General features: G+C 42.5%; 3 protein-coding genes across 3 annotated transcripts; 2 read left to right on the top strand and 1 right to left on the bottom strand.

Moving 5' to 3' along the window:
* On the bottom strand, positions 1 to 6,871 carry jmjd7 (jumonji domain containing 7). Its single transcript, XM_035743347.2, has 8 exons — positions 6,622 to 6,871; positions 6,367 to 6,520; positions 6,040 to 6,293; positions 5,381 to 5,437; positions 4,671 to 4,766; positions 2,212 to 2,288; positions 1,908 to 2,067; positions 1 to 283 (listed from the first exon to the last, which is right to left on the bottom strand). Exons 1-8 carry the CDS (start codon positions 6,725 to 6,727, stop codon positions 195 to 197), a joined length of 993 nt encoding a protein of 330 aa, XP_035599240.1. The 5' UTR covers positions 6,728 to 6,871; the 3' UTR covers positions 1 to 194.
* A 618-nt stretch (positions 6,872 to 7,489) lies between these two features.
* tbpl2 (TATA box binding protein like 2) lies at positions 7,490 to 12,941 on the top strand. Its single transcript, XM_035743346.2, has 7 exons — positions 7,490 to 7,653; positions 7,874 to 8,139; positions 10,432 to 10,519; positions 10,669 to 10,760; positions 11,028 to 11,195; positions 11,540 to 11,634; positions 12,635 to 12,941. The coding sequence occupies exons 1-7, from the start codon at positions 7,609 to 7,611 to the stop codon at positions 12,709 to 12,711; spliced, it is 831 nt and encodes a 276-aa protein (XP_035599239.1). The 5' UTR covers positions 7,490 to 7,608; the 3' UTR covers positions 12,712 to 12,941.
* An 84-nt stretch (positions 12,942 to 13,025) lies between these two features.
* Positions 13,026 to 20,256, top strand: atg14 (autophagy related 14). Its single transcript, XM_035743345.2, has 9 exons — positions 13,026 to 13,481; positions 14,324 to 14,386; positions 14,515 to 14,557; positions 14,717 to 14,798; positions 15,297 to 15,534; positions 15,983 to 16,212; positions 16,518 to 16,726; positions 16,924 to 17,009; positions 17,076 to 20,256. Exons 1-9 carry the CDS (start codon positions 13,207 to 13,209, stop codon positions 17,374 to 17,376), a joined length of 1,527 nt encoding a protein of 508 aa, XP_035599238.1. The 5' UTR covers positions 13,026 to 13,206; the 3' UTR covers positions 17,377 to 20,256.
* The last annotated feature ends 2,791 nt before the right edge of the window (positions 20,257 to 23,047 follow it).

Raw genomic sequence — 23,047 nt, 5'->3', positions numbered from 1 at the left:
TATTTTTTTCAGACTAAGCGCTTTATTTACATAGAATACATCCCTAATAGCACCCTATTCCCTATATACGGAACTACTTTTAACTAGAGCCCTATGGGCCCTGGTCAAAAGTAGTGCGCTATAAAAGGGAATAGGTTGCCATTTGAGGCACAAACCATGAAGAGATTTGCTGGTATATCAGATGAATTTAAATGTCAAAGCGGCCCCACAGCTCCAGCCAGCGACTCCACCAGCTGGAAGTAGTTGTATTTGATGTCATACTCCATATCATACCAGAAATTCACTGAGGAAGAAAACAAAAATATGTTTAAAGATACATACATGATCCTTGTAAACAGAACCTCAGTAGCAAGGCCGGGAATTGTCAGGAGCCTTACTGTACGATATCACGATAATTCGGTGCAGATACGATGTGTATTGTGATTATATATATATATATATATATACAGTGCATTTGGAAAGCATTCACACCCCATTGACTTTCCATATTTTATTATGTTACAGCCTTATTCTAAAATCGATTAAATTGTTTGTTTTTTCTCATCTACATACAATACCCCAGAATTTTTTGCCAATGTATAAAAAAAATAAAATAACACATTTACATAAGTATTCAGACCCTTTACTCAGTACTTTGTTGAAGCCCCATTGGCAGTGATTACAGCCTCATGTGATTACAAGCTTGGCACATCTGTATTTGGAGAGTTTCTCCAATTCTTCTCTGCTGATCATCTCAAGCTCTGTCAGGTTGGATGGGGAACGTTGCTGCACATCTATTTTCAAGTCTCTCCAGAGATTGGGTTCAAGTCCGGGCCACTCAAGAGACTTGTCCCGAAGCCACCCATGCATTGTCTTGGCTCTTGGCTGTGTGCTTAGGGTCGTTGTCCTGTCGGAAGGAGAACCTTCGCCCCAGTCTGAGGTCCTGAGCGCTCTGGAGCATGTGCCTTTTACTGAGGATCGTTTTCTGTCTGGCCACTCTACCATAAAAGTATGAGTGCTGCAGAGATGGTTGTCCTTCTGGAAGGTTCTCCAAACTCCACAGAAGAACTCTGGAGCTCTGTCAGAGTGACCATCGGGTTCTTGGTCACTTCCCTGGCCAAGGCCCTTCTCCCCCGATTGCTCAGTTTGGCCGGGCGGCCAGCTCTAGGAAGAGTCTTGGTGGTTCCAAATTTCTTCCATTTAAGAATGATGGAAGCCACTGTGTTTTTGAGGACATTTAATGCTGCAGAATTGTTTTGGTAACCTTCCCCAGATCTGTGCATCGACACAATCCTTTCTCAGCGCTCTACGGACAATTCCTTCGACCTCATGGCTTGGTTTTTGCTCTGACATGCACTGTCAACTGTGGGACCTAATATAGACAGGTTTGTGCCTTTCCAAATAATGTCCAATCAATTGAATTTACCAAAGTTGGACTCCAATCAGGTTGTAGAAAACATCAGGGATTATCAGTGGAAACAGGATGCACCTTAATTTCGAGTCTCACAGCAAAGGGTCTGAATACTTAAGTAAATGTATTTGTTTTTTTTAATAAATGTGCAACATTTTCTGTTTTCGCTTTGTCATTTAGGGGGTATTGTGTGTTGATGAGAAACAAAAAGGTGTACCCATTTTAGAATAAGGCTGTAACGTAACAAAATGTGGAAAAAGGGAAGGGGTCTGAATACTTTCCGAACAAAGTATAAATATATATATATTTTTTTTTTTACAAATGATACTTGGGAGTCACAGTATTGATATATAAAATCGGCAAGGACTAATTGTAGTACTAACAGTTCAGTCCTAGTTGAAGTAACCGTACAGTACTAGTTGTACTACTACCAGTCAGTTCAGAACGAGTTGAAGTAACAGTACTAATTCAAGTTACAATACTAGTTAAAGTAATAGTATAATACAAGTTGTAGTACCTGCAATGCAACCGTGAGACTGGCGAACATGGTGGAACCAGAGAGAGGGCAGGTAGAGCATCTCCCCGGCCTTGACAGTAACATGGAGTGGGCGTGCCAGACTGTAGTCAGGGTAAAGCTCCAGGTCTGGCTTTAACGGGTCCAATGGTATCCAAGGAACCTGGGAAGAGAAAGGGAATTGCTGTTTCACTGCGCAGATCATCAGATCTCACAACACCTGGAAAAGTGTTTGACATCATGATTGTCCAATGCCAGTGGATTACTATCCAAAATAATCTAATAGGCTCACTTCACTCAAACCCACCTTGTCTGAATCTGCCACATCAACCACGTCGAAGTCCCCATCATCTCTCTGTCTGTACACTGCAGGCTGGTAGTGCTCTGAGGAACAAATACATACACGGCCACAAAGTGGGCTTTTCATACAAATTACAGGATGCACAACATGGACACAATTTAGTGTCTAATATTGTACAATGAGATATATACAGTTGAAGTAGGAAGTTTACATACACCGTAGCCAAATACATTTAAACTCCGTTTTACACAATTCCTGACATTTAATCCAAGTAAAAATTCCCTGTTTTAGGTGAGTTCGGATCACCACTTTATTTTAAGAATGTGAAATGTCTGAATAATAGTGGAGAGAATTATTTATTTCAGCTTTTATTTCCTTCATCACATTCCCAGTCGGTCAGAAGTTTACATACACTCAATTAGTATTTGGTAGCATTGCCTTTAAATTGTTTAACTTGGGTCAAAGTTTCAGGTAGCCTTCCACAAGCTGAATTTTGGCCCATTCCTCCTGACAGAGCTGGTGTAACTGAGTCAGGTTTGTAGGCCACCTTGCTCGCACCCGCTTTTTCAGTTATGCCCACAAATGTTCTATGGAATTGAGGTCAGGGCTTTGTGATGGCCACGAATACCTTGACTTTATTGTCCTTAAGTCATTTTGCCACAACTTGGGTAGTATGCTTGGGGTCATTGTCAATTTGGAAGACCCATTTGTGACCAAGTTTTAACTTCCTGACTGATGTCTTGAGATGTTGCTTTAATATATCCACATAATTTTCCTTCCTCATGATGCCATCTATTTTGTGAAGTGCATCAATCCCTCCTGCAGAAAAGCACCCCCACAACATGATGCAGCCACCCTCGTGCTTCACGGTTGGGATGGTGTTCGTCAGCTTGCAAGCCTCTCCCTTTTTCCTCCAAACATAACAATGGTCATTATGGCCAAACAGTTCTATTTTTGTTTGATCAGACCAGAGGACATTTCTCCAAAAAGTATGATCTTTGTCCCCATGTGCAGTTACAAACCCTAATCTGGCTTTTTTTAACGGTAGTTTTGGAGCAGTGGCTTCAAGGGGGAGGCTCCATCTGCTGTACGTGCCAGGTCTCAACGGGCTCTCTGGCCACTGTGGATATAGATACTTTTGTACCTGTTTCCTCCAGTATCTTCACACGGTTCTTTGCTGTTGTTCTGGAATTGATTTGAACTTTTCGCACCAAAGTACGTTCATCTCTAGGAGACGGAACGCGTCTCCTTCCCGAGCGGTATGAAGACTGCGTGGTCCCATGGTGTTTATACTTGCGTACTATTGTTTGTACAGATAAACTTGGTACCTTCAGGCGTTTGGAAATTGCTCCCAAGGATGAACCAGACTTGTGGAGGTCTACAATTTGTTTTCTGAAGTCTTGGCTGATTTCTTTTGATTTTCCCATGATGTCAAGCAAAGAGGCTCTGAGTTTGAAGGTAGTTCTTGAAATACATCCCCTGATACACCTCCAATTGACTTAAATGATGTCAATTAGCAGAAGCTTCTAAAGCCATGACGTCATTTTTTTTTATTTCCCAAGCTGTTTAAATGCACAGTAAACTTCTGACCCACTGGAATTGTAAGTGACAATCTGTCTAAACAATTGTTGGAAAAATTACTTGTCATGCGCAAAGTAGATGTCCTAACCGACTTGCCAAAACTATAGTTTGTTAACAAGAAATTTGGGGCGTAGTTGAAAAACGAGTTTTAATGACTCCAACCGAAGTGTATGTAAACTTCTGACTTCAACTGTACATACGTATATTGTGGCGTACAGCAGGTCCTTCTGTGGTCCTTCTGTGGCTCAGTTGGTAGAGCATGGTGCTTGTAACGCCAGGGTAGTGGGTTCGATTCCCGAGACCACCCATACGTAGAATGTATGCACACATGACTGTAAGTCGCTTTGGATAAAAGCGTCAGCTAAATGGCATATATTATTATTATTATTATTAGGTCAGCCACCAGGGGGAGACTCGTCGAGGCCTGGTGACAGACAGAGTATACATCACGAGGCGATGGCTCCATCTGCTGGACGTGCCAGGTCTCAACGGGCTCTCCGGCCAGGACTAACTGGGGCTGATTGGGGATTGGTGAGTAATCGAGGGCTGTTTGCACACCAGCTGTACAAGTCCCATAAAGCTGCCAGAAGGGCAGCACACAGGGGAGAGACTGGGGGGGAGGAAAGGACTCCTGTATAGTTGGGGATAGTACCAGAGGTAACACGAGGGAGTTCAGTTTTTGATCCCAACAGGATACAGCAAGACCCGGAGCCCAGAAGACAGTATCCCAGAGAGAGTCTCTCTGAGGAGTCCTGTTCTTTGGGACTATTATTTTAATAAACACCTTTAAAACTAATCTTACTCTGTCCGTGTCTGATCTGTGTAAAGGTTTTGACCCAACCCCCTGGTCTGCCACAATATATATAGTTGAGACAATGTCTTACCGTAAGGTATAAAGGGCCTGTCAGATGGCGGGAGAAGGATGAAGTGTTTCTCTCCAGTGATGACACAGTACAGGTTCTCATAGTGGTCCTTGTGCACTGCGAAACAAATACACTGATTTCAAGTTCGGAAAATCCTGAAAGTAGTTGGGCCGAGATTCAATCAGATCAAGCTTTGACCGGCAATAGCAGACACCCCCATAGCGGATGTTTTGGTGGTGTCGGAGGTGGAACTGCTTTGAAGCCGTCAAATTGGTGAGCCGCTGCATCGCTGTCCCAAAGCCACACGGTCCCACTCACTTTAGAAGTTCAGCACAAGAAAGTGTAGGCTGTGTAGACATAATTACTCTCAAATAGAAAAACCACAAAACTAAATAATGAGGGTTTCTATCATCATAATGGAGGTGTAGATCACATCTCACATTCCAGTGTGTCAACTTAAAAACGAGGCTACATGGGATTTCTGTTAATGTGACTCTGTGCAGCCAATGGCAATGTTCGCTTTTGGTATAATGCCTAGAGGCACTTGTGGATTACGCAGTTCCTCCTCCTACACTGCCAAAACAACCGCTATGCAGATGTTGGTTAAAGCGGATCTGATTGAATCGAGCCCTTCGTTCTGTAACTTTACATACATTCTATGCATCAAAGACATGCAAATGACCATCAACGTGTTGCTATCTCAATGTAGGTGTCACAAGAACACTACTTACTCGACGTGACTGCACCGGCTTCTCCTAACCAGAAATTCACTGCATCTGGTAACTTCCCTAGGGAAAAGAAAAAAGCAAGCACCGAAGCCTGGAATTACAATGAATGTCGGAGATGGCAAGGAGACCTGAAGAAGACCTCATGCCTGTCTGTCAGACTGATTGTTAGTCAATTCCCCTTTCTCCACTCAAGCCATACCAGAGACTGTCTTTCCAAACCGCCTCTTCTTCTATCTGATGCTGATTAGACACCATGCACTTCCTATGTTTGATCATCTTTTGTGTTTGTTTCTTTTTTGTAAGTTATAGGGACCACAATGGAAATAAGTCTCTGACTTTGTGATATCCCCGTCATGCTCTTACAAATGTATGCACTGTAAGTTTTATTAACTGGCTAATCAAATCTAATTTCTAGGCATCTATTCTATAGTTCTACAGTTGTTTTTTGTTACTATTCCTCTCAAAATGACACCTTATTCATTTGAGGCTTTTAGTGCACTACCTATGATCAGAGCCTTATTTCAGACACAGACAGAGGCTGCATCCAAAATGGCAGGTAATTTTTTTTTTTTTTTTTTAAGTGATTAACTATATAGGGAATAGGGTGCCATGTGAGACAAAACCTTATTCTAGATGATGTACATGCCTGGTATGGAACTCACCGAGAGCTTCACTCATCCAGGGTATGTGAGTCTCCACGTCCCCAGTCAGCTCTGGCAGCTCCTCGGTCAGGTTAGAACACTGTTTCTGGACGTAGAACACTCCCCTGCTCTCCACCTTCCCCTCCACAACATCCAGCAGAGAGGAGAAGGTCATCAGCCGCTCCTCAGGCATGACAAAGCGGTCCCGGTTAACTGCGTCTGCATAGCCATTTGGGGTCACGGCCACACTGATGACCTTTGAACCCACCACTTCCCTGAAGTAAAAAGAAGATGATAGTACTCCAGTGCACACTCCAGTACATTCAGTGCACGCGCACACACACGTACCGGAGATGGGAGGGATTCCATTTGGACAAGGCTGGCCAATGACCGAAAGCATTCCGGATGACGCAGGGTTTATTTGGACCAATCCATTCCCGGTAGAACTCAAGTGGGGAAAGGGGCTGCTCTAGACACGGCACTGTTTTATTGAGATATAGCTCTGAAAAGAATAAAGATCATCACCAAGCATGTAATAGGTGGGTTACAAACTTACAGTATTTCAAACGGAACCTTTTTTAGAGGATATTGCTGTTAACTTACCACGTGCCTCCAGAGGGAAGTCTCTCAAACACTTTTTCACTGCATCCAACGTTTTATTTTCTGCCATTACATTGCCATTAAAATATTTTTGTTTTAAAATTGACATATTTTGGGGCTCCTTCTATACATCCCGATTAAGATTATTCATAGAAAAACATGTCATATCAATATTTGTCCCCCAAAAAATGGACAGTAAAAACGTGCACATGCGTCTCCATATTTGTTTACCTTCTGTGCGCGCATGCGTCGTCTACTTCTTCTACAAGACGATTGCATCAATTCGACTCAAATTGTCTCCCTCTTCTGGTGGAAGACTTTAAAATAGTTTGTTAATATCGGCGTTTCCTGATCTCATGCTCGCCATTGGTCAGTTTCTTTCGTGTTTTGGACAACAGTTGTTGACAACTGTAGTATTTTAGCTAAGCCTAACCCTTTTCCTAACCAAATCAAAATCAAATCAAATGTATATATATAGCCCTTCGTACATCAGCTGATATCTCAAAGTGCTGCACAGAAACCCAGCCTAAAACCCCAAACAGCAAGCAATGCAGGTGTAGAAGCACGGTGGCTAGGAAAAACTCCCTAGAAAGGCCAAAACCTAGGAAGAAACCTAGAGAGGCTATGTGGGGTGGCCAGTCCTCTTCTGGCTAACCTTAACCTCATTCTCCTAACCTGCTATGTTAACAAATCATCTGTGTCAAGAAACCAGCAGTCTCATAACACAAAAACAGACCAATGGCAGGTATCAATGGACTAACCAATGGCAGACAACAAATTGGCATTTCCTCATATCAAGGAATGCCCACATCAAGAAACGCCCCAAATTGCGGTCTGCAATTACACCATATTGTACTCCTGCAGGGCATAGGCATTTGCTACAAAGTATTCACACCTGTACTTCATTTAGCTGTCTGTCAATCACTGAACACCACCAAGGCTCCCAGTGGTGTTTAAAAGTGAATCCGGTTTGTTTCTAAATGATCAATCATGGATGAAGATTCAGCATTGGATGACCCAATTGCAAATGTATCAGTAAGTATCAGTGGGACTGATTGTCAGTGTCAAGGGGATTCTGAAAGCAGTCAATGTAGTGTTTTTGGAGGTGGGTGAAACAGTTTATTACTCAGCTAAATTAACCTCAACATTTGAAATTACTTCAACCAGCAGGTGTTCAATCTTCAATACGCCTATAGTAAAAAAAATCCATGTAATTCCACTCTCCATTGTCTTTTTCTTGTGTCTGGAAATGAAGGGCCCATCCTACCTCTCCTCCTTGAGCCAACCGGAGAAGGACGTCGGGAAAGATCTGGATCTCAGCTTCCTGCCGGAAGAGACCAGTGGAAATTATGCTTCTAATGCTAACGTGACACAAGACAGTGGCGTCTTCGATGCCTGTAGGCAAGAGGAGTCTGCTGAGACTGACCCTAAAAAGGTGGCCATGCCGGGAGCCTCTACCTTCTGTCCCATGACACCCGTGATCCCAGTGGCTGAGAGTTCTGGAATCATCCCCATGTTACAGTGCGTAATGTTACAATAACCTGGGTTGTATTCATTATTTTTTATTTCACCTTTATTTAACCAGGTAGGCAAAGTTGAGAACAAGTTCTCATTTACAATTGCGACCTGGCCAAGATAAAGCAAAGCAGTTTGACATATACAACACAGTTACACATGGAGTAAAACAAACATACAGTCAATAATACAGTAGAAAAATAAGTCTATATACAATTTGAGCAAATGAGGTGAAGGCAAAAAAAGGCCATGGTGGCGACGTAAATACAATATAGCAAGTAAAACACTGGAATGGTAGATTTGCAGTGGAAGAATGTGCAAGGTATGGAGAAATCATGGTGTGCAAAGGAGCTAAATAAATACAGTAGGGGGAGAGGTAGTTGTTTGGGTGTCATTTATAGATGGGCTATGTGCAGTAATCTGTTGAGCTGCTCTGACAGCTGGTGCTTAAAGCTAGTGAGGGAGATAAATGTTTCCTGTTTCAGAGATTTTTGTAGTTCGTTCCAGTCATTGGCAGCAGAGAACTGGAAGGAGAGGCGGCCAGAGGAAGAATTTGTTTTGGGGGTGACCAGAGAGATATACCTGCTGGAGCGCGTGCTACAGGTGGGTGCTGCTATGTTGACCAGCGAGCTGCGATAAGGGGGGACTTTACCTAGCAGGGTCTTGTAGATGACCTGGAGCAAGTGGGTTTGGTGACGAGTATGAAGCGAGGGCCAGACAACGAGAGCATACAGGTCGCAGTGGTGGTTAGCATATGGGGCTTTGGTGACAAAACGGATGGCACTGTGATAGACTGCATCCAATGTATTGAGTAGGGTATTGGAGGCTATTTTGTAAATGACATCGCCGAAGTCAAGGATTGGTAGGATGGTCAGTTTTACAAGGGTATGTTTGGCAGCATGAGTGAAGGATGCTTTGTTGTGAAATAGGAATCTAAATCTAGATTTAACTTTGGATTGGAGATGTTTGATGTGAGTCTGGAATGAGAGTTTAGTCTAACCAGACACCTAGATATTTGTAGTTGTCCACATATTCTAAGTCAGAACCGTCCAGAGTAGTGATGTTGGACGGGCAGGTGCAGGCAGCGATCGGTTGAAGAGGATGCATTTTACTTGTATTTAAGAGCAATTGGAGGCCACGGAAGGAGAGTTGTCTGGCATTTAAGCTTGTCTGGAGGGGTGTTAACAGTGTCCAAAGACAGGCCAGAAGTATACAGAATGGTGTCATCTGCGTAGAGGTGGATCAGAGACTCACCAGCAGCAAGAGCGACATCATTGATTGTATACAGAGAAGAGTCGGTCCAAGAATGGAACCCTGAGGCACCCCCATAGAGACTGCCAGAGGCCTGGACAACAGGCCCTCCGATTTGACACACTGAACTCTATTAGAGAAGTAGTTGGTGAACCAGGAGAGGCAGTCATTTGAGAAACCAAGGCACATCTTAGCAAAATGTTTTGCAACATTTTACTCCAAACTTAGCCCAATATTGTAATAAAGGAGCATAACGTTACTTCTTAGCCCAATGACCTTACATGTTGTTTTTTTAAAGGGTGAATTGGCTATGGAAGCAAAAATAGCCATGCTCAATCCTGAAGGTGAATCGATTCTCAATTGCGGTACCATTCTTGAACCATAAATCCCTCTACTTTCATATCACATGAGAATTATTTCCCAAATGAAAAAATTAACACTGTTTTAACAGTTGCAGCTGCCCGTTTCTCCAGTGACAACACATTTGTGGCATCTGTCTTCCTTTTACACGCAGATGTTTGGAGATGCAGATTATTAGCACAGGTAGTCCACTCTGTCTTCAGTATGTTTTCTGTAAACAAGCGCTGTTACATGCAAATATGGCTGTGTGGGATCCCTAACCTTATAAAGGTGTCTCAATTGAACCTTTATTATTTCTCGGTGACATGAAAGACAAGGTCCTTCTGCTTCCAAAACTGTACCTGCAAGAGGTGTGTTTATAATGTTCAAACCGAATGTCGCAGCTCTTAATAGAACTCCTACATAAGACTCTTTGTCCAATGACTCTTGTGTGTAATGGAAATGAGTCAAGGGCTACTCCAAACAATCTAAATGGTTTCTGTTGTGACTTGTTTGGCTAATACTAGGGTTTTCACTAATTTAAGACGATCCTGGGAAATGAGTGTTCTATACAGAGGGAATTTTGTTGGCTCTGGCCAAAAGTGGTGCACTAAATAGGGAATAGTGTACAATGTCAGATTGGCCCCTACATTTCTTGCTTGTATTGATCAGTGCTTGCATGTGAGCCCTTTTATTGTTTATGCCCAGGAATATTGTATCCACAGTGAATTTGGCCTGCCCACTGGACCTGAAGTCCATTGCTCTACAAGCCAGAAATGCGGAGTACAACCCCAAGGTATTCAAGTATATCCAGTTTACGCTTAGTTTTATATATAGTATTGTGTAGCTTGTTCCAAAGGATGTTTTCCTGAATGATTTTAATTGGTTATGATCAGATCTTTAGTTTTCCATTATCATGATGTTGGCATTGTACTCATGTTTCAGCGTTTTGATGCTGTCATTATGAGAATACTGGAGCCTAGGACCACAGCGCTCATCTTCAGCTCTGGAAAGATGGTCTGCACAGGAGCCAAGAGGTGAGACGTCAGGACAGTATGAACCATGGTTGTGTTCAGTAGAAAGAAACTGAGTTAAATTGAGATATTACCTGAACTTTCCAATAAAAGCACACTTTGTTTATGTAGCTATATGTTTTGTTAGTGTGCCCTACTGAATACCAGTATCACACTTATTTCCAGGGCCCCGTCCTTCTTTTTTAAATTTTACTACATTTAAACATTCGGTATGTACCTCTCATTGCTTGAGCAATGCCACTATGCCGTTTTTGCTTTCTATTCTGACAGTGAGGAGCTGTGTCACTTAGCTGCCCGCAAGTTTGCTCGAGTGGTGCAGAAGCTGGGCTTTCCTGCCAAATTCCTAGACTTCAAGATACATAACATGGTGGGGAGCTGTGATGTCTGCTTCCCCATCCGACTGGAGGGTCTGTTGCTGGATCATCAGCAGTTCAGCAGGTACATTTACTGGCTGTGTTAGGACTTTCTAACCTTCTCCATAAGTGTACGCTTGTTCACGCCCTCTTGTGCATTTAAAAGCAATGTATTGGTGCAAGCATGGCAGGAAAGTTTCCACCATCATATTCCACACACCAGTAGTCCATTTATTTAAATCTATGTGGGGGAGTGTTTTTATTTTATTTAAAGGAATATAGACCATTTTGTTCTATAGACAACAATTGGCAGACATCCTTTAGTCAGTGACTCTTCCATTTTATTGCTTTCACAGAATATTCAAATATACCCCAGACCTGAGCAACCTTTTCTCCTGTAACTAACTGTGATGCCTTTTGGCCCTCTAGTTATGTGCCAGAACTGTTTCCTGGTTTGATCTATCGCATGGTGAAACCACGTATTGTGTTAATGATCTTTGTGTCTGGAAAAGTGGTCCTGACAGGTACGTATGTTGACAACTGGGGCGGGTTTGGCAGGACATTGTTGTAGAACATTCCGATAGAAATATGCTACGTAAAACAAATGCCTCTCTGGCATATGAAATCATGTCGGCTCTATTCATGCCATTTCTATCTTCAATGTTTGGCTACTGAATGTGACCCAGGGCGTATTTCAATACGCCCATTCTTGTACGGTTGTATGGCATACTACACCGACTGTACGGGGTATTTATTCATTTGACTGGGGTCCCGACATATAAATAACACTGCATGGGTTTTGGCACCAAGGTTCTCATACAACAGAAATATACGTGAGAAGGGAGACTCTTCATAAAACAGAATGGATGGAGTGGGCTTCCTCACTCCATCCACCATCAGTCTGTGTGCACCAACCACTTGATTCAATTCTTCACATACTGTATATCCTTTGCTTTTACTTCTAGTGCCACCCCAGCGATAACAGCCTTGCTAGGCTCCCTGCTTCGACGATCCACAGGCGACACATTCCAATCCGATATCTTTGAGGCACAGAGCACACGCCTTCCCATCCATATATACACAAAAAATAAACCCGCTTCATTACTCTCATCAATGCCACCCCATTCACAATTTGTAGAGATTTCAATCGGATCTCCTAGGTAACATCGATGCAGAACCCTTACTCTGACCAAAAACTAACTAGGCTTGGATTTACTAGATTCCACTTTACTTCTCGTTTCCTTTTGCATTCGCCACTGTAATCCAATCCTTCTCATCTCCACTCCACACATCTAATTCAAACGTAACATCCGCTTCTGCCACTTTCTCACCGGGTTGCTATTCTACATTGCCCGCCACCTACTGTACTGGGTATTATTGATTGTTACCCCTAACAGGGAGGGACCTACCTGAATGTGTCTAATACAATACGGTACTATGATGACCATGCTTGTTTTTTTTACATTTGAAAATAAATGTTCACGTAACAAAATGCAGCCACACGTACTCTCCATTTTCTTTCAGGAGCTAGAGAACGTCGAGAAATCTATGAAGCCTTTGAGAACATATACCCCATTCTGAAGGGATTCCGAAAGCAATGAAGTGCCTTCGCTGATTTTTGTGAAGACGATGAAAGCATTTGACGCACTTAATCTTCATGTGTGTAAAATACATGCGTCCTAAATTGTTTAATGTTGTGTGTTGCACTTCTGGAGTGTTAAATAAAAGTGTGTAGATGGGCAACTTGTAACGTAGTTTTATAATTGTGAAATGGAATACAGGACCTTCTAATAAAAACGAAGTTTGCATGTTATACATCATGCAGTAGATGTTCTGTTGTAAATCTATAGCCATGTGCCCACGTGACCATACGTACGTAAACAAACCATCTCATGCAAAATATTCAGCACAGTTTCCTGCGGGCTAGCTAACAGCAGCAATATAGTCCATGACTGAACATAGCTACATTTCCCGAAAATGAAGACTGCATTGCGGTGGTAAATATATCCGTAACATTTACAATAAGTAGTGAAAACTCAGACTCGATGCCAGAAGAGCTATAATTTAGCTAGAGCTTGAACCGCAGTTCCATCATCATGGCATCTTCACTGCGAAGCGAAGTCCGCTCTGGCGAAGGGACTTTGGGAGCGCTGCCCGGGGCTCGGTCACAGCTTCGCTCGCACCTCCTACACGCCACAAACACCACAGGTTCCCCTGGGTCTCAAATGGTGGAGTCTGTGGACGATGCGGAGGGTTTGTATGTCGCCGTGGAGCGATGTCCTCTCTGCAACACCGCCAGGCGCAGGCTGACGTGCGCCCGATGCATCCATGCAGGCGATTTTATATACTTCGACGGTAGAAACCCTGAACGGTGCGTGTTTACTTTCAGCTAACTTCATAACACAGCTCTAAATAAAGGCTTTATGAAATGTTGGCTATGCATTATCAGCTAACATTGCATTTAATAGCTACCAACAATCAAACTAGCTGGCTAGCTAGCTATAGTGTTTAGCTACAACCAACACCTTTAGCAAAACGTTAGCTAGCTAGCTAGCTTGTTTACACGTGTAACCTATAGCCAGTAAGGCTGTTTGCGGAACAGTATTGGCCTAGATTGCACAACACAATATGTTATTTTGAATCATATCATTTGAGCACCAACTTTCTCGTACTCAATACAGTAACTAACTTTCTAGTGTCTTAATACTTTACTTTCACAGTGACTGACATACTTTTTGTATTTTTCTTAATCAAATGGCTACATTGTAAAAAATACAATTTATGTACAATACATCTCAACTTGTTTGTGTGAAGTTGGAAGGGAGCATTGTAAATAAGAGTTTGTTATTTAACTTACTTGCCAAGTTAAATAAAAAGCTAGGCCACACTCTTGCCAACACCTGCCTGGAGTGGGCAATGGGCACTTTTGCCGCATTCAAAACAACTGGGAACTCGGAGAAATACGAGGTCAAATCATGACGTCCGTGATCTTCAGATCGGAAATTCGGAGCTCTGGAATGAGGCCCGAGTTTTGGAGTTGGAATTCCGAGTTGGATGACCGTTCAAATCGATTTTTTCTTAGTCCGAGCTAATTTCCCCCAGTTATCAGTTGTTTTGAATGCGGCATTGAATCATTCTGCTATGATGTCAGAAAAAGTAACACTCCATTGTTTTTTAATGTAGGTATTCTAATGGTAACATTTTTTCCCCCAGATACACTGACAAATTGGAAAGACTTAAAATGCTGAAGGTGGAGAAAGAACGTTTCCAACACATGTACAGTATACTATTTGCAGTTATCATGAAAATGCTAAATAATACTTTGCAGTTTTCAAGCATTTGTATTCCTACCTTCCATTGTTTATATTAACCATATTGATATTACACTATACTCTTTCTTCCAGGGTCATTACAGCCATGGACAAGAAAGTCCAGGCAGATCAGCTGGTAAATTGAATTATGAGTAGAGGACCTCCCTTATTTATATAAATTCTCGTAAATTTACATTGCCCTACGTGAGGTATGTTTTTCAAATGCGGCAATAGCCTGCCTGTTCTCTTCAACTCCCATCTACCCTTAGCATTTTGTATTGTTTCATTCATTCAGAAATGGAAGATCATGTCATGCAAGATGAAAATAGAGCAGCTGAAGGAGGCTATTAGTTGTGGGAATGAAGAGGTGAAAAGTGGTGAGTTACATGGTCTTGACAGCCATTCAAATCAGTGATACTCACCTCCATGTGAATGTATACACTCACCCCCATTTCTAGTCCATAAAACAGATATGTATGAAAATACCCTCCAATAAAAGGTGACATTCTGTACTGTCACCTCATATGAAACATTTGATCTCAAATTTAAAATGGTAGCTTCACTGTCAAAATACATATGGAGGTGAGTGTAAATGACAATGCACTATTTGACTGTTGTATTATATTGTACATTATTAAAATAATCATCTTGATTTATTCTCTTCCTCATACCCATGTCTTTATGTAGCCTGTCTAAGACAACAGGCAAACCTGAAATGGTGCAAGACATTGGCTTGCATCCCAAATAGCACCCTATTCCCTATTTATAGTGCATGCCCTGTGGGCCCTGGTCAAAAGTAGTGTGCTGTATAAGGAATAGGCTGCCACTTGACCCATATTAGTCAATCAACTTATTACCTCTCCCTCTTCTCCCAGGTAAGGACCTGCTGCTTCGCTCCCAAGAGGAGAGCCAGAGGCTGCAGAGGCGGGCCAGCCGCCATCAGGAGAAGAGGGACAAGATAGAGAGACACAACCTGCGGCTGGGAGAGCTGCTGGAGAAGAGGGGCAAGGAGCTGCAGGGTCGTCTGGAGCACCTGGCTGAGGTCCGCAGAGGACACATCCTGGAGCTCACCGCTCACATCTTCCCCACACAGGAGGAGAAACAGGGTAGCAGGTAAGCATGGCCATGGTTTCAAGTTTATTTGAAGTGTATTTTACACTAACTCACCCGATTCACCTAAACAAGGGCTTGATGATACGTTAACAAGTTGAATCACGTGTGCTGGCTCTCAACTAGATCAAATATATGGAACAGCCGGGGGTCCTTGAGAGCTTTGAGAACCAATGTTATACGCATTGGCCAGAGCCAAGTATTAAGTATTACTCCATCCATGACTGGCCAGCATTATGAAGCTGGGCTTTAGTTTTCACGGACAGCACCGATACCAAGGCTTTCTGTCCATTTGAGATATTGGTTGTTGTTTTAGGATGTGGGTCAGCTGATTCTTGATTCAAATCTGAAAGTGCATGCTTGAGGGACTTCTCATCTGCTGTTTAACTTAGTTATAGAGACACACTTCCTTTAATGACAGTCTCTCTCTCTCTTTGCTCCTTTCCCTCAGGGACCCAGCAGACGTGTTGTCGGAGTGTGACTTGGCCCTGACCTCCAGCACAGTTAGTGAGTTGGCTGAGGCCCGCCGCACCACCTACCTGTCAGGGCGCTGGATCTGGGATGACCAGAATGGAGAGACCTCCATTAGCATCACTGGACCCAGGGTCACGCTGCCTAGCAACGGGGACTGCTCCCCCTATTACAGCTGGATGGAGGAGAAGAGCACCAACGAGGGGCCCGGTAGGACATTATAGCAAAATATGTTGTATGTAATAATTATATATGCCATTTAGTAGATGCTTTTATCCAAAGCGACTGACAGAACAGTGTGTGCATACATTTTACTATGTGTTTTAGTATACTTTTCTAGCTCCACACTCTTACCAAAATAAGAGAATTTGATTATGATGTGTCTTTTGAGATGTGACAAGGACAAACGACTAGCCGGTTGAGAGGAACATCTAGTCCTTGGAGGTTACCAATCTGCAATATTGACTTGTACTGTGCCAAGGCTACTTGTTCTCATGAAGAGCTTCCATTTCCAGAGCTGGACCACATCAACCCAGCCCACACCATCAGTGCAGCCCTCTGTTTTGCTACCCAGCTCATCAACATCCTCTCTCACATCCTGGATGTCAATCTGCCCAAGAAGTTGTGTAACAGTGAGTTCTGTGGTGACAGCCTGAGCAGGTACAGGTTCACCCGGGCTGTCACCAAGCTCAACACCAACATCCTTCACCTCTGCTTCTCACAGGTACTACAGAGCATGGTTCGTCTAGAAGTTTCTTCCTTCTGGGAGTATATTTTCCTTGCCACTGTGCTGCCGCTTTCTCTTCTGGGTTCTAGGCCGTGTTACTGTTAATCACTTTGTTACATGATTGATCTAGCTTGTATGTATCAACCCACACCGGAGATGCACGCCACTAACCAGTTGCGTGTATTCCTGTGCAGCATGTTGAGAGTGAGCTGCTGCACCCTCACCACACCCTGAGGAACATCATGTTCCTTGTCTCTCCTGACAACAAAAACCTGGGCAGGTAAGAAGATCCCTTGTCAAAAATGGAATCCTATTTGGGACACCGCCTGACTATCTCTCTGTGCAGGACGGGTCCGTACGAGGTGACTGCTGACCTGGAGGACTCCATGGAGTTTGTAGAGCCGGAGGCGGCCGGCCCGGCAGAGGAAAGCGGGGATGAGATGGTGACGGATGAGGAGACAGACCTGGGGACAGACTGGGAAACGGTCCCCAGCCCGCGCTTCTGTGACATCCCCTCCCAACCCATGGACCTGTCCCAGAGCACGGCCATGCAGGTGTCTCAGCCCGTGGGCCAGGCCGGGGGCATGATCTCCTCAGCAGCAGCATCCGTCACCTCCTGGTTTCGGGCCTACACCGGCCAGCGCTGAGGAAGCCTGGGGACTCACTGGCCAGGGTCGTATATATTAGAGCACACTAGAAAAACGTTTTGCAACGTAGAATAAAAACAAGTGTTTTTTTTTATTGAACAAGTTCAGGTAGTGTTTCAGTCCGTTTGGTGTCTAATGAATGCACCCCAGGACTGGCTGGAGCTATGCAGCACTGCCACCGACCACCACACAGAGACTGTTCTGTTCTGGCCTATGCCTGTAGTCCGCCTGCAGTCCTGGTCCACTACCACTAAGAAGGGATATTTGTTTTTACTAAATTGCATGACTGAATCCCTGTGGGAGGAAGGGAATGTATCGCTCACTTTCTTATGGAGGAGAATGTTGTCATTGACAACAGTGATTTTTCTGGTCAAAATGGTTATAGTGCGAAAGACTGTCGCTTGGGACGGGTGTTATATTCAAAGAGTAGTCTCTCATAACTCTCGGCCATCTGCACACTCCATCCCAGTTGTTGTGAGAAGACAATTTAAAGAGAGACTGGAGCTTCTGTTGCTTTCCCATGTACCCATTCATATTGTCGGTTCTTTATGTTTCTATACTACATCCCAAATGGTACCCTATGCCTTATATAGTGCACAACGTTTGACCAGAGCCCTATGGGCCTTGGTCAAAAGCAGTGCACTACATAGGGACTAGGCTGCCATTTGGGACAGAACCTTCCTTCCTGCTGCATTACAACAAAATGGTTTGTGTAAGGATTGTGGTTTGAAGACTGACAAATGCCAAACAAGGGGCATGATCTTAGTTATTCTCACTAAATGATGGCATGGCACATTCTGTGTTTTACTTCAAATGCTGTTTACTTACCAGGTGTGTGTGTGTGTGTGGTGGTGGTGGGGGGACAAACTTGACTGCAGCAGTTCAATGTTGGGGAGAGAGATGAACTAGTGGCATTTGTTTTCCTCAGAAGGGTAGATTTATACTATTTATAGTAACGTGGGTGCCTAAAACCTCATTGGTGTGTTTTGTGGGTCTTTATACAGGTGATTCGAACAGTGACATAGGTGGCTTAAATGATAGGATAGGACACAATACAGTTGTGGTCTGAAGTTCACATACACCTTAGCCAAATACATTTAACCTCAGTTTTTCACAATTCCTGACATTTAATCCTAGTAAAAATTCCCTGTCTTAGGTCAGTTAGGATCACCACTTTATTTTAAGAATGTGAAATGTCTGAATAATAGTAGAGAGAATGATTCATATATTTCAGCTTTTATTTCTTTCATCACATCCCCAGTGGGTCAGAAGTGTACATACACTCAATTAGTATTTGGTAGCATTGCTTTTAAATTGTTTATTAACTTGGGTCAAACGTTTCAGGTAGCTTTCCACAAGCTTCGCACAATAAGTTGGGATAATTTTGGATCATTCCTCCTGACCGAGCTAGTGTAACTGAGTCAGGTTTGTAGGCCTCCTTGCTCGCACATGCTTTTTCAGTTCTGCCCACCAATTTTCTATAGGATTGAGGTCAGGGCTTTGTGATGGCCACTCCAATACCTTGATTTTGTTGTCCTTTGGAAGTATACTTGGGGTCATTGTCCATTTGGAAGACTCATTTGTGACCAAGCTTTAACTTCCTGACTGATGTCTTGAGATGTTGCTTTAAAATATCCACATAATTTTCTTTCCTCATGATGCCATCTATTTTGTGATGTGGACCAGTCCCTCCTGCAGAAAATCACCCCACAACATGATGCTGCCACCCCCGTGCTTCACGGTTGGGATGGTGTTCTTCGGCTTGCAAGCCTCCCCCTTTTTCCTCCAAACATAACGATGGTCATTATGGCCCAACAGTTCTATTTTTTTGTTTCATCAGACCAGAGGACATTTCTCCAAAAAGTACGGTCTTTGTCCCCATGTGCAGTTACAAACCGTAGTCTGGCTTTTTTTTATGGAGGTTTTGGAGAAGTGGCTTCTCCTTGCTGAGCGGCCTTTCAGGTTATGTCGATATATGACTCGTTTTACTGTGGAAATAGATACTTATGTACCTGTTTCCTCCAGCATCTTCACACGGTCCTTTGCTGTTCTGGGATTGATTTGCACTTTTTGCACCAAAGTACGCTCATCTCTAGGAGACAGAACGCGTCTCCTTCCTGAGCAGTATGACGGCTGTGTGGTCCCATGGTGTTTATACTTGCGTACTATTGTTTGTACAGATGAACGTGGTACCTTCAGGCGTTTGGAAATTGCTCCCAAGGATGAACCAGACTTGTGGAGGTCTACATTTCTTTTTCTGAGGTCTTGGCTGATTTCTTTTTGATTTTTCCCATGATGTCATGCCTTGAAATACATCCACAGGTACACCTCCAATTGACTCAGGCTAATTAACATCATATATCAGAAGCTTCTAAAGCTATGACATAATTTTCTGGAATGTTCCAAGTTGTTTAAAGGCACAGTCAACTTAGTGTATGTAAACTTCTGACCCACTGGAATTGTGATACAGTGAATTATAAGTGAAAAAATCTGTCTGAACAATTGTTGGAAAAATGACTTGTGTCATGCACAAAGGAGATGTCCTAACCGACTTGCCAAAACTATAGTTTGTTCACAAGAATTTGTGGAGTGGTTGGAAAACTATTTTTATTGACTCTAACCTAAGTGTATGTAAACTCCCGACTTCAATTGTACATCTTTGGCTTACTTCATAAGATGTTAGTTTATTTTTCTTATTCGGGGCTTGTAGAACTTAATTTTGAAATTACTGCTAATGCAGTTTAAGCATTTACCACTGTCACAATAAGCAATATTTCACATGACAAAAATTAAGACCCCTGTAATGACCTTTATAACTTGTACCTGCTAGTGACAAAATAGGTTGTGTTTAAAATAAAAAAAAATAAAAAAGGATTAATACATTTGTTGCCATAAAAGTCTTATTTGAACCATTTAAGAAAGAAGTGTCACTGTCAAGTGTATTATACAACCATGTTCAGATGGAATCTAATGGGTGTGTGTTGGCTGCACTGCAGACCCCAAACTATTTACTGGTATATTCTAACTGCTTCACAGAAAAGCAGGTTCCACAGTTGACTCAAAGGCTGCTTTTACACAGGCAGCCCAATTGTGATCTGTTTTTTTTTTCTCTTCATTTTCTCACAATCAGTGTAGCTCTAAAAAGGATTTTGATTGGTCAAAATCCCAATTAGTGGAAAACATATCAGAATTGGGCTTCCTGTGTAAACGCAGCCAAAATAACCTTAGCTTTCTGGTAAATAACACTATCTCTGACTTCTAACCCCTTTGAAACAGTGTTTGTGCTACGGACTTCTGTGCTTTACCATTAGATTAGTCTATTTCTTTTGCATCCGTAGATACCAACAATTAGTCTGTGATTAACGGGGGCTGAGCAAGAGCAGTGTTTGTGAGACAAGGGCGAGTCTCGAAGGGGTCCGGGTCTTTTATATAAAAACGTCTGTATCAGTGGTTACCAACATTTATCACCAAGCTTAAAAATAACATTCCTATATTTGTTTTGCGCTGTTGGCATAGGTGCACTTGATTCAGCAGCCCTAGTGCCGGGAAGGCAGTGTTCCCATTTTGAACCATTTCATGTGTCTGAAGGTAGAACTCCACCTACACCCCCAGAGAGGTAAATCAAGTGCACCTATTATTTATTTACTTATAGGGGATAATGCACATTAATCAACATCAATAATGCAACAGCCATGTAAATGTGCCGGGGTTAGCCAAAAGCTCATTTGCACCCATAGTCCCCGGGCAGGTAAGGGACTTTACACAGCCACTACACAAATACACAAACAATAAAAATCCATTACATCCAATAATATATTATTCTAACAACAACAACAACACTGTCATCAACTGTCATCTTACATATGAGAAACCACAGATAACTCATGTGTACAGGTTTGGATAGATTTGAGCCATGTTTTCAATTTAAATTAAAAAATACAATTATCAGTGCAGCTTCTCAAGTCCATGGGCATTGCATTCCAGTATATTGTAGCTCTAACAGAGAAGGCAGATTGACTGATTTTACGGTGTGGAAAAGGGACAACAACCCCCTTTATAGTTACTGCCCTTGTTATCCTGGAGGGGCTTTCCTTGAGCATGATATTCCAGTATAGGGGTGGAGGGGCAAGACCATGCAGGATCTTCAAGACAAGGCTTGCATCTATACTGCTTAAAGCTATCCAGACTAAATAAATGATGTTTGTAAAGGATATGACAATGGTGGCAACTGTTTGGTTTGTTATCAAACATCTTAAGTGTTTGTAGAGTGATTCAATTGGTTTCAGAATAGTAGCTCCTGTTTGACCAGCATGTGAGGCAATATCTCAGATGTCAGAAGATCACAGCATGCCTATATAGTTTGGCGGCCTCCAGAGGAAGGTCTTATAAACCTCAAGTTGGATAATCCAAACTTAACCGTCTTAACCACCTTCACATGTTAAATGTCAAGTTGGAGTCCAAAATGACATCAAGATACCTGAAGTTAGACACAACTTTCAGATTCTCCCCATTAACAAGAGCAGCTCGTTGGGAAGAATCATTGGATTTCTTAGAGAAGTACATAGTCATATTTAAATGCAGGCAATAATTAGTCATCCATTTAGAAACATGTACCATAGCTTCAGTTAACTTGTTTACAACTAATGTCTATTTTTGAGTGTACATACTGTATCGTCTGCATACATCTGCATGTTAACTTGTAGGCAAGCAAGTGGGAGATCATTTATATAGATGGTAAACATAAGGGGGCCTAATATTGACCCTTGTGGGACCCCACTGCTATAGTAAAGAGAGTCCGGCTGAGTGTTCCCCAGACAAACCCTTTTGACTTCTGTTTGTTAGATATACATCCAACTAATAACTTCAGTGGACACATTAAGGGAGGATAGTTTGGATAGGAGGACCTCATGATTCACAGTATCAAAGGCCTTTTTAAGATCCAAAAAGACCGACTTCACCACCTATGTCCAGTTTAGATTGAATTGGTTAGTTCTGAATCCAAATTGCATTTGATGTATGGAGTTACCCCGAATGAGGTGATCAGTCAGATGATCAGCCACCCATCTTTCAGCTACTTTTGATAGCACTGGAAGAATGCTTATAGGTTGGACATTTTCCACCAGTATTGGGTCACCAGATTTTAAAACAGGTATCGCTGCAGCAAACTTTCAAGCATTGGGGAAGAGCCCATATTTGATGGACAGACTAACTAGATGTACAATAGGGGCAATCAGAGAATATTTGTGTCTCTTCAGGAATAGTGTCTAGATCAAATATTTAGTTCTAGAGCTCTTGAAGAAGCTAGTAATACTCAGCTGACGCTGAGATTTCAGGAATTCTGAATATTGTTTTATTATTATCTATGGGAGTGAGAACTGTGGACTTGGTTGAAAATATCTGAGCCAGTTCTTTGACAATCAGCAAAAAAAGGTGGTGGATATGAAATCGGAGTCTTGAATTAGAATCCCATTAACCTTTAATTCAGGATGTTTTTTTCTCTCCCTGTTGGTTTGTTGAGATTTTCCCAAACCACTTTGCCATTTAGTTTTGCTTCATTGATCACACTAAGAAAGAATTATGTGTTTGCTTTTTTAAAAAAAATATTCCTTACCACCTTATCTCTCTCTCTTCAGTGCTTTTTTTCAAGGAAAGATCCCGTTCTCTCATCTGC

This window comes from Oncorhynchus keta, chromosome 29 (assembly GCF_023373465.1).
Source record: "Oncorhynchus keta strain PuntledgeMale-10-30-2019 chromosome 29, Oket_V2, whole genome shotgun sequence".
NCBI lineage: Eukaryota > Metazoa > Chordata > Actinopteri > Salmoniformes > Salmonidae > Oncorhynchus > Oncorhynchus keta.
This window is presented reverse-complemented; position numbering and strand designations above follow the sequence as displayed.